A 15,146-nucleotide genomic window follows, 5' to 3' on the forward strand; every position below is an offset into this window, starting at 1 on the left:
GGAGTTGACAGCACCATACTTACGCAGATACTAAAAAAATCTCGTTATTGCTACCCTATGACAGTGTTTATAAAGTTTTATTCAGTTGAGGGTTTCCAGTTAACAAATATTTGAGAAAGTTAACCAAATTATGAAAACTTTTTTATTTTCTAGAAGATTTGCATTAATTTTACACCATATTTTGTACAGCCGGTATTATATCTAATGAATTTTATAGGTATCTTCAGTACTTGGACTGTTTGGTGTTTTTCGAGAGCAGCGTATTGTTTCGGTGGTGATTTTTGAGTGATGCCTTCCCAATAGTGTGGTGGCTATCCACGACCTTAAGACATTCTGCACGTAAGTGTTTTTTATTAAAATTATCTGCTATAAATCGATCAAACCTTAGTAGATTTCATTTTCATGAAAGTGATTTATATGTTATCGCAACAATCTGACAACAAAAGCTGATCATTGGTGCGGATTTGAGTTTAAAAGTGGCTACTTTTAATCAGAATCTCTAACGTGGTCTGACATTGCGCATAAGCTCTACATTAAAGGTTTGTTCCAACCGGCCTAGAGTCGTTTTGGAATCATCATGTTTTGGCGCAATGAACCAATTTACACCAAAGCGCAGTGTTCTGGTGTTAGTACGCAGGACAGAGAGGTTTCAGAACGGTGGTTTGGGAGATTGGAACAAGCCTAACAGCACAGTGTAGTAGGTTTTATTGAATTTCCTATATATCGTATCGTAGCCGCTGCCGCTGTTGCGGACTTGAGTATTTTAGTTTAGTTCGTTTAGTCGTATTCGTCCTATGGTCCGTCGTAGTAGTGTTATCTGTGTTCAGTCCTGACATTCGACACGTGTCGGACGCCAATTACGAAACCTTTATATAGCAGTCAAATCGTTTGTTCAATTATATTTTATCTGTTTTTTGTTTCTAATTGGTCCGGCTACTTTGCGGTCGTCGAATTGTTATTTGGTAAGTGTTGTGTCATCTCAAAACATTTTTTATTTATGAGTCAACTCCTAACAAGTACGTTTATCAGCTGTTTTGAATTTTCATAATATAATTTGGTAGTTAAAAACCGTATTAGTAAAAATGTACATTTGCTTACCAGAACTACGAATTTTAAATTTTGCAATTATAAGCAAATAATGCTCCTTTTCACACACATATCCCAAGCTGCAAAAAAAAATATTTATTGGCAATATGCTAGAAAAAATCACTTCCTTTGTGAACCAATGACATGTTTTGCAGAGTTTTATTTTCGTTATCAGCTTTTCTGTGACCTTGTCCAACATTCCATGCACAAAAATTGTACTATTTTGCACACCACATTTTTAAGTTTTCATATTAAAACTATCAACGTTGATATTATCAATTTTTGTTATAAGTATTACTGTGAATCATAAATTAAGAGTGTTTAATGATTATTAATATCTGAGTATTACTCATATAACGACGTTTTTAATCCGTTGGTTGCAATCAAGTTCTAATCTGTCTAAGTTTTGTCCTTGAATTTCAACAGTTTTACACTTTTTATTAGCTGCTGAATTTTTGGGAAAAATCGGTTCCACTCAGATAATTTTGTATTTTTTGTCAATTTTTATGACTTTTGGCGAGAGAAAGTTTTTTTCAGTAAGAATAGTTTTTTTTTGAAAGAAATTTCCTGTCTACCTAATATTTTTAATGACTGAATACTTGTAGATATTTTTTTCATAATTTAATTTGATCCTGTAAATATAGGTAGTCCCATATAAAAATATTCAAAGCAGGTATATTGACGTCTATTTTCTCAACATGTAAGCCATAAAATGTCAATGTGCATTTTTTAAAAATAACGATTGGTACACTTTGTCATTCTGCATTGGTGACTTTATCAAAAATTCATTGTGCTTTTCAATCTTATCGCATTCTTAATGTAGAGTCGAAAATTTCTTGTTATTGTTACATCATTATCGCGAAATTTACCATAAAATTGTGGTCATTACTTATTATTACATTTTAATTAAAAAGTCTAAGATTACTCACTAATAAACAATATTGTATATACAGACAGAGAGAAGAGAGGTTTGATTATCCAAAGTAATTTAAAAATAATAAAAGTGGACCATCCTGTATTTTAACTTGCCATCAGGAAGCTTATAATAACTGTAGATGAAATTAAATAAACAGGTACTGTAGTTGGAGCTACAATGACCTGACATTGGCCACTGTTGAACCCCACCTGGTGTTTGTTGATCTTTTTTTGAATATTGAGCGCATGCAATATTTAAACTATCCAATCTACATTCTTCCATCCATTTAGTTGAACCACCTTCTCAAGGTTTCGCCAGTCCATTAACCACTCGAAGAAAAGTTATGAATAACCTGACCATGCTATAAAGCAGGCCTTCTAAAGCATTTAAATATTTGACTAATGTTTGAAATATAATTATCGCTATTTACTGATCGGTCCGTCTATTGCATAATACAATAGGCAAACTCGAGTTGGAAATCTGTGCAAACATCATTGAGACCCAGAGGTCCTTATGTAAATGGAAAAATCGTCTTGAACAAATTGGTCGAAGTGGTTATTGCCATTAGTTGGATTATCGTTTTGTAAAATGAACGTTTTTTTCTTACTGACGTTTGCCTGCATCTACAAAATCGAATATCAATATTTAGTTAGCTTAACAGCCCAAGAAAACGCACATTTATTCAATTTCCATTTCATGTACCTGCTGCGTTTGTCGTCATGCTAATGGTCGAATGGGATTGAGTAGGAATATCTTCGTTATCTTCGACGAATACGTTGTTGCCATATTAAGCACCCACATCTAGTGCTTTGAATTGATTGGCTCTAATAGTTTCTGTCAACAATCTGCCCGTTAAATATTGTTAGAAGCCTATTGTAGATGCGTAGACAAACATTCGATTCTAAGGAGTAGTAAAAGAACTTGACATTTACTACGATTTTCGTATTAGCATGCACCTCAGCTCTATTGTCGTGATTTGATTTATGATTAAGATAAAAAAAGGCGCATTCTCATGTTTGGTATTGATTTGCCAGATACAGATAAATGTTTAATTTATTACTTTTGTTCGGTATTTTGCCAAATGATCACTTAAAAAAACTTGGTCAAACCTTCGGATAATTATCCTACATTTATACACATTTTAGTCAATAATTAGGTTTCAGTGAGTCGCACGATTTTGTATTGTTCGTGTTCCTACCAATATCAATTAAAGATCATGATTTCTCATTAAAGTCTGACGTAAACTTATGGACTGGAATATCACGAAATGTTCCTATTGATTTATAGATCGCGGTTCCCAATCTGTAACAATTGCATATTTTTTTCGTTAAATACTATTTTAATTAGTAGAGAAATATCTGCACACTTGCATTGACATTGATCTAATTTCTTTTACTACGTGAAGCGTACGAATATCCGATCCAAATCAAGGTGAAATTGCTAATAGATATAAATTAGAAAGCTGTAATATTATGCGATGAAAAATGCAATCGCATATTACAAACCGGGTAATCTATAACCGCGACTTTCTACACTGAGCTGTCGATTATTATTAGATTCAGTCATTGCAACCGTTTAGTTGTAGGATTGTTAATAATTTATGGAAGATCTGTTAGTCGATATAAGTAAATTACAATGATCAGTTATTGTTATCGCAAATTGTTGGAAAATTACTGAAGGTGCTGAGAGTGATTGCAGGTTGATTGCCTCTATCCGGTAATTACTGCTATAAACTGTTCTTGGATTTGTAAAATCGATTATCGATTCGTAAAACACGCGTGTAACCTCTTGAAAATTTTCGTTTATACAACACTGTCAAGCAACATCCTTTTTAATTATGTAAGATTTAACGCTTGACAAAATAAAAATCTTGGCTCAAGCCAGCCATCGTCAATATCAACCAAACCTAGCATGACTGTTCAATTTCTCTCTTTCTTTAATGATCAAAACGTTTTCGCAATCGATCTGTCGTGTAAACGACCAACCCATTTTCTAATGTGTCATTCTGTCAAGGACGGAATTATGAACCGTAATTGGAAAAATGCCCAAAACAGCTTTTGAAACAGGATCCTTACGACCATCATGTTTTATCTTGAAGCAGAGACAAAAATTGGGTTTTTAGAGGTACTGAAGACGTTTTGTCTGACCTACAAAATTGACAGCAAAAAGAATCCCTATCAAATCAACATAATTACCTAAGGAAGGCGTGGTCAACCAGTCGGTGAGCGAACGATTAAACCGTTTTGTCTATGTGTTTAAACGGGCACTTAATGTACGGTTCGCTGACAAATAATGATAGTTTATAGCATACTGATAAAATAGGTAACACACAATTATTATTATTAATAGAACGCCGATCTGATTTGACATCCGCAATGTTATTAAGGTCAATAAACAAGCTTGGTACGGCCTATTAGTCTTGGTATTGTGCACTTATTGCTGAGAGTTACTTGGCACAAATGTAATTTTCTAAATACCCGGAAATTAAGGGTTGTTGTGTTTAAAAGTATAGAGAAGAATGTAAACTAATAGAGTGTTTTTTTTTTCAGGTGGTTTCATAGTCGTTTCTAGTTCAACAGGTATGTAACTCATTTACTTTATACTATCAAAAATGGTTAGTAAAATTGGTGCGAGTTTTGCTTTTTTAAAGATGGCACAGATATTACACATACAGACGATAACACAACCACTTAGTATGACTGGCTTTTTATAGTTATTTTTAATTTGTCTTTGAACTTAGAAAAACGACAAATCTGAAAAGCTAATCTAATTTTATTGCAACATTCCGCTACATTATCACTAACATGATATATCTGAATAAATAATTAAAATGATGGACTGTCCTAATAAATTATCAGTTATCTGTTAGCATGGAGTTAGTATAGTTATTTAAATATCTTAAGAGATCGATTCATTTGTTTTCTTCTTTTTAAACTCAAAAAGAACTTAAAAGTTTTGTTACATTTTTGAGAATACCACTTTGGTATCGCTCGTGGTTCGGCCTTGTCACACTATGGTTGTTTTGTATTCTTCTAAAACCCCAGGTTTTGGGAAATAATTGAAACCTATTATTCCGGCTATTTTACGAGACGTTTTAATACCGCGACACGTAAAACTCCCAGTTTGGTTTGTTGTTATCTGAAATAGAAATTACTTGTTTAGTTAATATGTGATTAATTAATATAATTAAAAAGCTATAGCTGATAGTAGAGAGGCAATGGACATGATTACCTTCTGATTATTTAAAAAATAATTTTCTGTATCATTGATAGAATTCATGGATGAGTCATCTCGTTTTTCCTTGCACTTGCAAAAATAGTAAAAGGCCAAACACAATACTACCCCTAGAACGGTTCCGCACACTATTGTAATCTTGTGTGGCGGGGTTGTGATGTAATCCAGTATAGTCGTCTTTTCCATGTTTATGAGTGAATAAATCAGCAGCACCTCTTGTTATCTTTGAACGCGGGAACCAAGTGAACTCTATCCCGTACAGCGCTTGACTTACTTAATTTGGCGGGTCGGCGACTATTAGTATTAACCCAATCTGGATCTGCGCAGTAATTGTCTATGCAAGTCTGGACCTGTTAAGTGCGGCGGTAGAGGCGGATGTCGGAACTTGCATCAGGAAAACTGTACCTCAGAGACTGGATAGCGATGGGCGATAATAATTAGGTACCTATGAGTAGGTAGATATAAAATACGTATTATCAAAATTTAGCGTGGTTTAGATAACTGAAATTTTGATTATTTGTTAGGATGATGTTTAAGCCTGGTTTATAAAACAAAATTTAAATTTAGATTTTAATTTTCTCATTTTAATTTAGATTTAAATTTTGGAATACACAAACACAAAAATAGAAATTGGAAAAACCAAATATTACTAGGCTTCAGTTTAACCGTTTAACCATAACCTTTAGCTGCAAGGAAAAACCATAACCAAATATTCAAGTTCAAATCACAAATCAGCTGATATATTAGGGACGTTTGCGCAGTAGCAATATGATTTAACTTTAGCGTTAACTTTAAGAGAATTTAGAATTTTAAGTAAATCCAAAGTCAGGAGATACAGCTAAATTTAAGGTTAAAGTTAAATTTTATTTATGAACCTCTTGATTTAAAACCACTAGTCTTATTCTTAAAGTTAATACTAAATTTAATGCTAAATTTAAATTTTGTTTTATAAACCAGGCTTAACTCACAAAAATACTACAGGTATTTTACCCACTCAAAATATGGGTATTTTCGATATTATAAAATGTGCTTACCACCAGGGTTTAGATTTTGCTGTATTATTTAATAAGTACATATTTACTTTATCATCCTCTAGGTCCAAAATTAGTATTCTCCCAGAAAACCCAGTCCAAACTTAATTGTGAACAATAAATCAAACAGGGAAACTGACGAATATCTTAATTCACGATTTTTTTTAAGAGAGAAATCTGGTGCTAAATTTGACCTTTCTTTCGTTGTAAGTAACTTACTTTGGGTATATCAAAGTTCTACTGTTACTACAATTGAATACGACAGTCGGTTCTTTCTCTTTATTGATCTTCTTTAGCCAATATTTTTGAACAAACCGTCACACTAATGTCATTTTATAACAGATATCCAACATAATTACACTCTGCAGTCTTATGTCATCTTTTCCACTTGAGACTCATCGAAGATTTCGTTCTCATGCAATTCAATTTTATTAGTTTGCGATCGAATCCGCACAAGTGACGCTCAAGTATGGTATTTCGTGATGGTAACTGAGTCGACCTGCCCAGATTATTTACCCAAGTAGTCAAGGTGTGTTTGAATTTATTGTCTTTTACATGCACTAGGGTCAATGCAGAGTACGTCTATAACTAATGGGCTTCGTTCAGGGTTAATGGTGGTGTCAAATAGCAAAACGATTTTTTTGTGAAAAATTGTGCGTTCATACTGCTTAACTAAAATTTCTTCGGTAGAAATACACCTACGTAAAACTGTTTCCCAATATTTGGCCTAAGGATTTGAAAGTGAAAAAATGTATTAATGGACTTAACTAAACTAAACTAGCACATTTCGCACGAACAGTACCGACCTGAGTAGATTTCGGTTTATTGCGTAGATTTGTCAGGATGCTAATTGTCGGTTAATCACCGGTTTTTGTTCCTATTGCATCAGATAAGGCAGAACTGTTTGCTTAAGTAACATTGTGTGGAAACCCACTTGAATAACTACCCATTTTTACTCAAAATCAGCTTACAAAAAATAACTTTATCATAGAGGAATTCAAGTGTCTTATGTGTGTGTCTTATAAGCTATTCAACTTTATTAGAGTTATCGTTTTAATATTAAGTACGTGGAAGTGGTTTTCCATATAAAGCATTAGCGGACATTAATAATATGGAATTTACAATCGAAGTAATTATTTTAATGCCGGATCAGATTTAGACTTGTGGCGTAACTGCAGTTAAGTGGTCATTTATTATGCGTTTTTTTTAAAGTTTATTATAAAATGTTAATAATTAGTTGCTATTAATATCCATATTACTAATTTAATTATAATTTTCACGATCGTTTGGCGATGTTTGAAAGAGAGGGAACAATACAACAATTGCTGACCAGCAAAGTAACACACTATTCAATTTGCTTTAATACAAAATATCTGTAAAATTTGCTTTGTTTGTTGTTTATAAGTATTGACATACAAAAAGCAACAACTGACAAATAGAAAACGGAAAAAAAACCTCTATACCATCTAAACCACACCTTCAAAAACTAGTTTATATAGTAGGTTGGCAGCTGTTTTCTGCAAAATAAATCAGAAGTTATTAAAGTTTAATTTTCAACAAAGCCAAGACGTGTTGTATGTATAGCGTGCCGTTGGTAACATTAAATAGCGCACACAAAAAAAAATGCGGCTATCATGCAAATCTCAAAATCATTAATTCACGCCATGCTGAAATAAGCCGATACAAATATAAAGATGATGCAAACTGTACAAATACACGACTTGGCTTCAGGTTAGAGAAAGATTGTTTAATGTACAATTCAGTAAACGCGTTAATTAAATTTCAAGGCTCCAAACAAAACTTCTAATCAACCTCGATCATTGTAGATTGATGAACAATCGACTATGCTCGATCAACTAGGTAACTAAACCGCATTGCGTGAAATTTTACGTAATCGAGACAAGAAATCTCTATTTCTTCATACACCTGTTGATTGGATTAGTGTTTTTATCCGCGAGCGGCATTCCGTAGCTTTGTGCAAGAGTAGTCCTCGATTTTAACATCAACAATATTGTATGTGTGTTGCAATGTTTACTTGCAGCTGCGTTGTTTTATGTTAAGCACTTTAGCACCCATGTCGGTTCTTATTGCTAATTTGTCACCACCATTTCTAACGCTCATTCCATACCGGGAAGTATCTACGCTCTATTCAGTATATCTGCATAGTTAATATTTCAGTTTCAGACTAAAATCTCTTGCAAAATTTGCTAATATCACGTTCTAAAGATTTGTTTCATTTTTAATCACATTCATCAGCAACAAACATTTTTAGCAGCTACAAAAACTGATAAATGATTGAATTGATACTATCTGAACACTTAATTCCTAACAGGATTATCATGTGCTGCTCGTCATTTCTCAATAGTAGACCGGCATCTACTTAAATGGTTAACAATAGGTGAAAAAGGTCACTTATGTATGCATTGTTCGCTCTTAAAAGGTCTTAAGGTCGTTTGAACAACGCTCCTTTACGTTAACTTTAAAGACACCTTTATGTTAAGGGTGCATATACATCCCTGTTTTACTGACGTAGCAAAAACTAAAGAAGACATTTTTTCAGAACTTTTACAAGCTGTTTCGTGACATGAATGTATTTACGATTGTCCCACGCTACATACGGAACAAAACCGTTAGAAAAAGATACTTAAGTTTTATATAATTAGATGGCGTACGACGGAAAATGTTCACAAAAATGGCCGTACAGGATACGCACGCACACCATTTAATCGTTGGTATGACTTGTTACCCGTCATAGACGTGCACGTAGGTGTCGTCTGCGTAAAGGCGGTCAAATGCTTTTGGTCGCAAGTTCTAACTTAATCGAGATGCCAATTATGAGCAGGTCCCTAAACTAGCGGTTGTTGTATCACCTATAAAAATATCCAATTCAGTCTGGTCGCATAAAAAAATCCCCTCTACGACGTTTAATCTTCGTAATCGGATCGTAGAAAACGGATTCAGCAATTAGCCCATACGATTTAATGGTGAACCAATTATCGTTATGAAAGGCGTGAATGGAAGAAAATAAAGCAATCCTGCTGAGTACGTTGCAAACGGGCCGTTCAACTGTGACGGCACGATGCGATCCGAGTGCTAAACGCATTTTTGGATTTGCGCTTTTTTTCTGTGTAGGTACTCATGGATGACTACTGACCTAAATGTCTGCTTCACTGGCGAAGAGGTATTACCACTCCAAGGGAATTCTTTCATGAATAAAATAACAAACTGGTCATAAATTAGAGTTGTCAGAAAAATCATAAAAGACAAAAATTTACTTTGGGTGGTTGGCGCCAAGCCCTAAAAACGTTTCTTTGATAATTCAATGGTTGACTTTACTTAGGTCGCAACTTAGACCGTGAACCCATATTGTATTGCAAAGATTCAATATTATACAGGGTGGTCCAGTTTTAAGTGTCAATAATTCACCATTTGATAGCCAATCAAAAAATAAGTTGCCTTGCATTATGTCATTTTTCTGAAAAACGTTTCCTAAGAAAGATACAGTCGTTTTATAGTGAACTAACGAGACTGAACATTCAAGACTTGTGAGAGTCCAAATTTGTACTGAATAGTCTAAAAACTTGCTATTTACTACTAGGAATAGTCTTATGATTCGTTTTCACAGACTGCCATCCTGGTCGAGTGTATGAAACTGGATTTCTAGAACTAAAAACCGGAAATCAAGACAAATGAAACTCATTTTTTTACTACTAAAAATAATCTAAAAGTTTACTTTTAAGGCTAGAACTGACTTTACTAGGATTAAAGAGAGTCCACTTTAATTGGTGTACAACTCAATTTTCTGGACTGAAACAAGTCAATTTTAGGACTATTTGGTACCAAAATCAAAATTGTACCATTTGGTACCAAAATGTTTTATTTTTATTACTGAAGAAACTTGACTCGATTTTTCAGTCTTAAAAATCACTAAAAACAGCCTGAATTTTTTAGAGATGCTACAATTTATTGCACCTATGAGTGTAGAAGTCAATTTAATAGAGAAGAAGTTTGAAATAACATTTTTAAGACTATGGACAGTGTACAAACTGGCTTTTAGGCCTGATGAATCAAAAACTTTGCAAAGATAGTCTTGAAACTCGATTTGAGGTACTGAAAACAGCCTTAAAGCACTAAAAACAGTCTAGATTTTTAAGAAATACTCGAATTTTTAGCACTGAGGTGTCTAGAAGTCGATTTAACTGTGACAAAGCTTGGAATGCCATTTTAAGTCTATGAAGAATGTAAAAATTGTTTTTTAAGTTTACTATGTCAATAACTTGGTGAAGATAGTCTTGAAACTCGATTTTCCAAGCTGAAAGCAGTTTTGAAGCACCAAAAATAGTCCAGAATTCTAAGAAAATAAAAAGCAAAGTAAAGAGCACGAAAAGTTTGTTTTCAAGACTTCATAATATTGAAATTTGTGTTCAAATTATGAAAACTTTCTTCAAATGCTTAAGCTTCTGATGTCGCTTTTCATTGCTTCAGAGTCACTTTTTGGTGTTCAAGTCAATTTTGAAGGTTTAAATGTATGAATTTGTAGTCAAAAATTGTAGAAAAAGTAGTATTTTATGTTTTCAAGTTAATTTTCTATATTAAAGTCTCTCGATTTGCATGAAAACTGGGTACAAACACAATTTTTCAGCTTCAGAAATCAATTTTTATCTTTTCTAAGTCAATTTTCAAATCTAGTCTTTCAGTTTGCCTGAAAACTATAAAAACTGGCTACAACGAAATTTTTTAAGTTTCTTTAGTGAATTTTCCGTTTTCAAGACAATTTTTAAGTTGAGTTAGGTTAGTTTTGGTTCTTTGAACGTAATAACTGAATTGTCTCGTAAACGAAGTTTCAAATCAGAATTTTATAAGAGATAATTTCTTTTCCATCGGGAACAAGAAACTGTAATTTTTGAAAAATCTCTAGAGACGTAGAAAATTAGGCAAAAACATGAAACCATCTTCTTCTATTTAGGCTACTGGAGAATTTTGGCAAACGTCATTCATAATGACGAATAATTTCATAAGTGCTTGTTCCAAATTTGATCAAAATTGCTCCAACGGTCTGACAGTTATGACAAAAAACCGATTTTTTAAACAGAAATTTCTTAGGAAGCATTTTTCAGGAAAATGACATAATGCATGTCAACTTATTTTTTAATTGGCTATGGATTGGTGAATTATTGACATTTAAAACTGGACCACCCTGTATACCTACAATGCTAATTTATACATTTTTTCAAGCAACTAATTCCACTAATGACATGGATTCTCCAAAATTATATTGTAAATAATATGTACACCCACTTGAAAAAGTGCCAAGCATAATCAACTTGACGATTCTTGATGATATTCCTGATAATGTGGCTGAAATGTTGTGAATCATTAGGAAATTATTTATTTTTTCTATTTTTAAACTGGAGATATGTTCTTTAACTATGTATTTAATAAACTGCAAACAATTATTGTTGATAGTGATGTTGACAATAATTAATTACAACTGGTGCACAACGTAAACAGTACCAAGAGCAAAACATGCAGAAACCTATCGTCAAGGTCTCCATCTGAAACGAACCCAGCATCAAAACAAAGACAAACCATCGCGCATTTAAGGTACGCGTCCACTAATCGGTATCGGAACGGACGGTACGCATCGTCGGTATCGGATTTTGATTTCGTCTTTGGAATCTCGATCAGAAATGCCGAAGTGCGATGACGATAGGTGAACGCAGTCGTATTTGATTCTATGTAGTTGATTGGAAATGCGATTCGTGCGATGCGTACCGTCCGTGCCGATACCGATTAGTGGACGCGTACCTTTAATCAGCTGACTGGCCTTTTTTTACTTTCTAAGTCATATTCTAATAACCTGGGCGTAGTAATGCACCCAGTCGCAGGTTCTTGGGATTCTAAATAACATTTTAGCGAGGTCTCGGAGGTTAATTTGTTTTATTCGATTGTTTCAGATAGAGTAAGGCCGTAAGATGGGCGAGCGAAAAGGAACCAAAGGTTTGGAACTGTGGTGTCGGAAGATGACCGAAGGTTATCCAGGAGTCAAAATTGAGAACATGACCACTTCTTGGAGGGATGGTCTTGCTTTTTGTGCCATAATTCATCATTTTCGACCAGATTTAATGTAAGTACTCGTTTGAATCTAACGATTCGTATAAGAACACATTCTTATACTTAAATAGTTAAAAAAGCAAATAGTTATTCATATTGCTCGAATATAGGAAACACGGTCACGATAAGCGTCATCCTATCCAAAAGTTATTGTATTATTTTTTTTCGATATTTTCGATGCATCGTGAACTTTCTCAACAGTCCCACATTTTTTGTCAGATAATGCTTGTTTTTATAGCTGATGTAACTTACTGGTACTACTTAAGGCAGTATTTAAATGAGAGAAAAAAATGTCCGCTTCTTTGACTCTGCCGCACCATATGTCGCTTCTTCACATCATCTTGTAAAGTTACTTTTTATTACGGCCACTTACAGCATTTTCCCTGATTACGTCGGAATTAGATTACGCAGTTACACGCGACTTGAAAATACCTTCCAACTTCTTTCAGAGTCATTGTTTATATTACGCTGTCTTTTAAGGTATTTCTTGGTACGCCAAATGGTTCGTTGTCGGGCTTAATTTTCGTGTAAGAAGCTTTATTTGGGCTGGTTAGGCATAATCATGTCGGAGAAATGCGTTTTGTTTAAATTGCCTATATACGCAGATTATACGTAAGCTTATAGAAGGGTAATCGGATAATTACGATTATCATTGTTCGAGTTGTTTTTTAAAGTCGATCTAACGGTACTACATGTGTGTGTTATGCAAATTGTTTGCTCAGTCCTACTATTGTACGGTCTAATTATGGGCAGCCATTGTCGTTCTGTATGATGGCACAAATAACTTAGGAGTTCACTTCCTAGTCCCTTTTGTTGTTGTACACACAAACATAGAAATACCATTCAAAATCACGGTACGAAATTACATTAAGTTTGCAATATCCGTATATAGGCAAAAGTAAATTTAGCGAAGGTCCTTCCCATTGAAATTACAACCTTGCATCTCCTTAAACGGATCTATAGTTTCCCGGTCAGCATCCACACCTGAGAGCAATAATAACAAATCTCCGTTTTAATCTTCAACTTAAAATGACTGGCTTTTATTAATAAATTTCAAGGATTTTTCAAAGTTATGCTGCGTTCAATATAAAGGTAATTATCACTTGGCTTTTAAAGCGTTTTTAATGGATCTTCAAGATGAGTGGTAAATGACCAATTATATAAATGTGTCGATGGTTGTGTTGGCAGAACAAGTACACCCTTATTTCAAGAGAATGAAAGATTTAGGTGGGAAACAAGGCAGTGGTCGTGTTGCGTTTGTCCGAAAACAAGCCTCATTGGATCTGCAATTAATTAACACGGTATTAAAGTTAACGATCAACAACATAACTGGACTGAATCTAAGAACGTATCTAATCGTCCGTTCCATCGATGGCAAGCTGTTAATCAAATTTTCATGTAAATTAATAAGATAGTTATGTAAATAGGACGAGAAATGGCAGGACGGCAATAAATACATCTACATATGATATCAAAAGCCAGACAAAGATGGGGATAATTGAGACGCTGCTCTCGAATCCCAAGCCTAGTTCCGCAAAAGGTTATTGATTTTTAGTCGTGATAATGATACAAAAATGATTCGAAAAATTCCGCACAACAGACGGAATTCCGCAGATTACGGACAGCAAAACAAATTAGAAAATGATGGTGTCGATGTTGTATTAATTAACCGAACATTTGTTGCAACACCGTCCCGTTTAACGTTACTATATTCTTTCTGTAACTGGGAGAGATTGTTAAATGGCATGATACGCAACTTCCTGGACGACTTCTTTTTTTATCTCCTCTGCCATTTGCTTGCACAACGATTGTCTTGATGAGATGGTGATTTGCACAGTTTTGACGTTACCTTTCAGTCTTAAATACTTACTTTATGCTATTTGATTAACTGACAAAAAATATTGTTTAATAACAGTCGAGAGACTCCACATTGTACATTCCAAGTGTATCACAACTTTATTTTATGCCCGTATTTATAAACAATGCTTCGCTCGTTCTCAGACTTGAGTCGTACTCAAGTACAGTTTTTTGTTTTATAAACCTAACTTAACCTCTAAGGCGTACTTCTGTCGTGCTTACATCGAGACTTGCTCAAGTTAGGTATTGACCTGACTTGAGCATTGCTTGGTTTCATTTTTGACGTTTTAAGATAAAACTGTCGAAAATTGAAAGTTAGAGGGTTTAAAAACTCAAATCAAAACACAATAAAAAAACCAAAAAGTTTGTGGTTTATTTCGTCAACTTTTCAGGAAATAAACAAACTGTTCAAGTACAAACCATATATCTTCAATATAATTAATAATTGCAATAATGCTGATATAGATTATACAGATGAATTTTTGGAATACATCAATGATGAAAATATGTTATAGTCAAAATTTTACCCTTTGAGAATGACGGAATTAGATCACAAATTTTAACCTACAAATGCTTTGAAAAATTAGTGCGTTCGGAAGTGACTGATGATCAAGTGCCTTGAAAATCACATGATCATGAGAGTTTCAGTTTAATCATCATTCATTCAGTGAATAGGTGTGCTTGCGCTCACTTAAAGATCTCTTCTACTACTAATAACATAATATATTATTAATGTTCATTGATTTTGTGCTGTGTTATTGTGCTTTGCACAATAAAGCGAAAATAGTAATTTGACATAACAACATTACTAACTTCTTTGTTTTTCATAAAAGCGGTTATTTTGGTGTTACTGACCGACATTTTCATAGAAATGTTGGTGAAATAGGAGTCGTCAGCTGGAATTCCAG

The 15,146-nt window shown here is 33.9% G+C and overlaps 1 protein-coding gene across 2 annotated transcripts in view; it reads left to right on the forward strand.

The window, feature by feature from the left end:
• The first annotated feature begins 212 nt into the window (after positions 1-212).
• The window catches only part of MICAL-like (protein), a 36,842-nt gene continuing 21,908 nt past the window's right edge, over positions 213-15,146 (forward strand). Inside the window, exons 1-3 of one of the 2 annotated variants that reach the window (XM_081978816.1) lie at positions 213-339; positions 4,552-4,581; positions 12,225-12,394. In XM_081978816.1, the coding sequence (XP_081834942.1) occupies positions 12,243-12,394 (152 nt within the window). In that variant the 5' untranslated portion in view covers positions 213-339; positions 4,552-4,581; positions 12,225-12,242. Of the gene's footprint in view, positions 340-733; positions 963-4,551; positions 4,582-12,224; positions 12,395-15,146 lie in introns of those variants that run through there. The other variant, XM_081978815.1, reaches the window with a different exon arrangement.

This window comes from Ips typographus, linkage group LG4, assembly GCF_016097725.1.
Source record: "Ips typographus isolate SLU linkage group LG4, UJ_Ityp_2.0, whole genome shotgun sequence".
Taxonomy (NCBI): domain Eukaryota; kingdom Metazoa; phylum Arthropoda; class Insecta; order Coleoptera; family Curculionidae; genus Ips; species Ips typographus.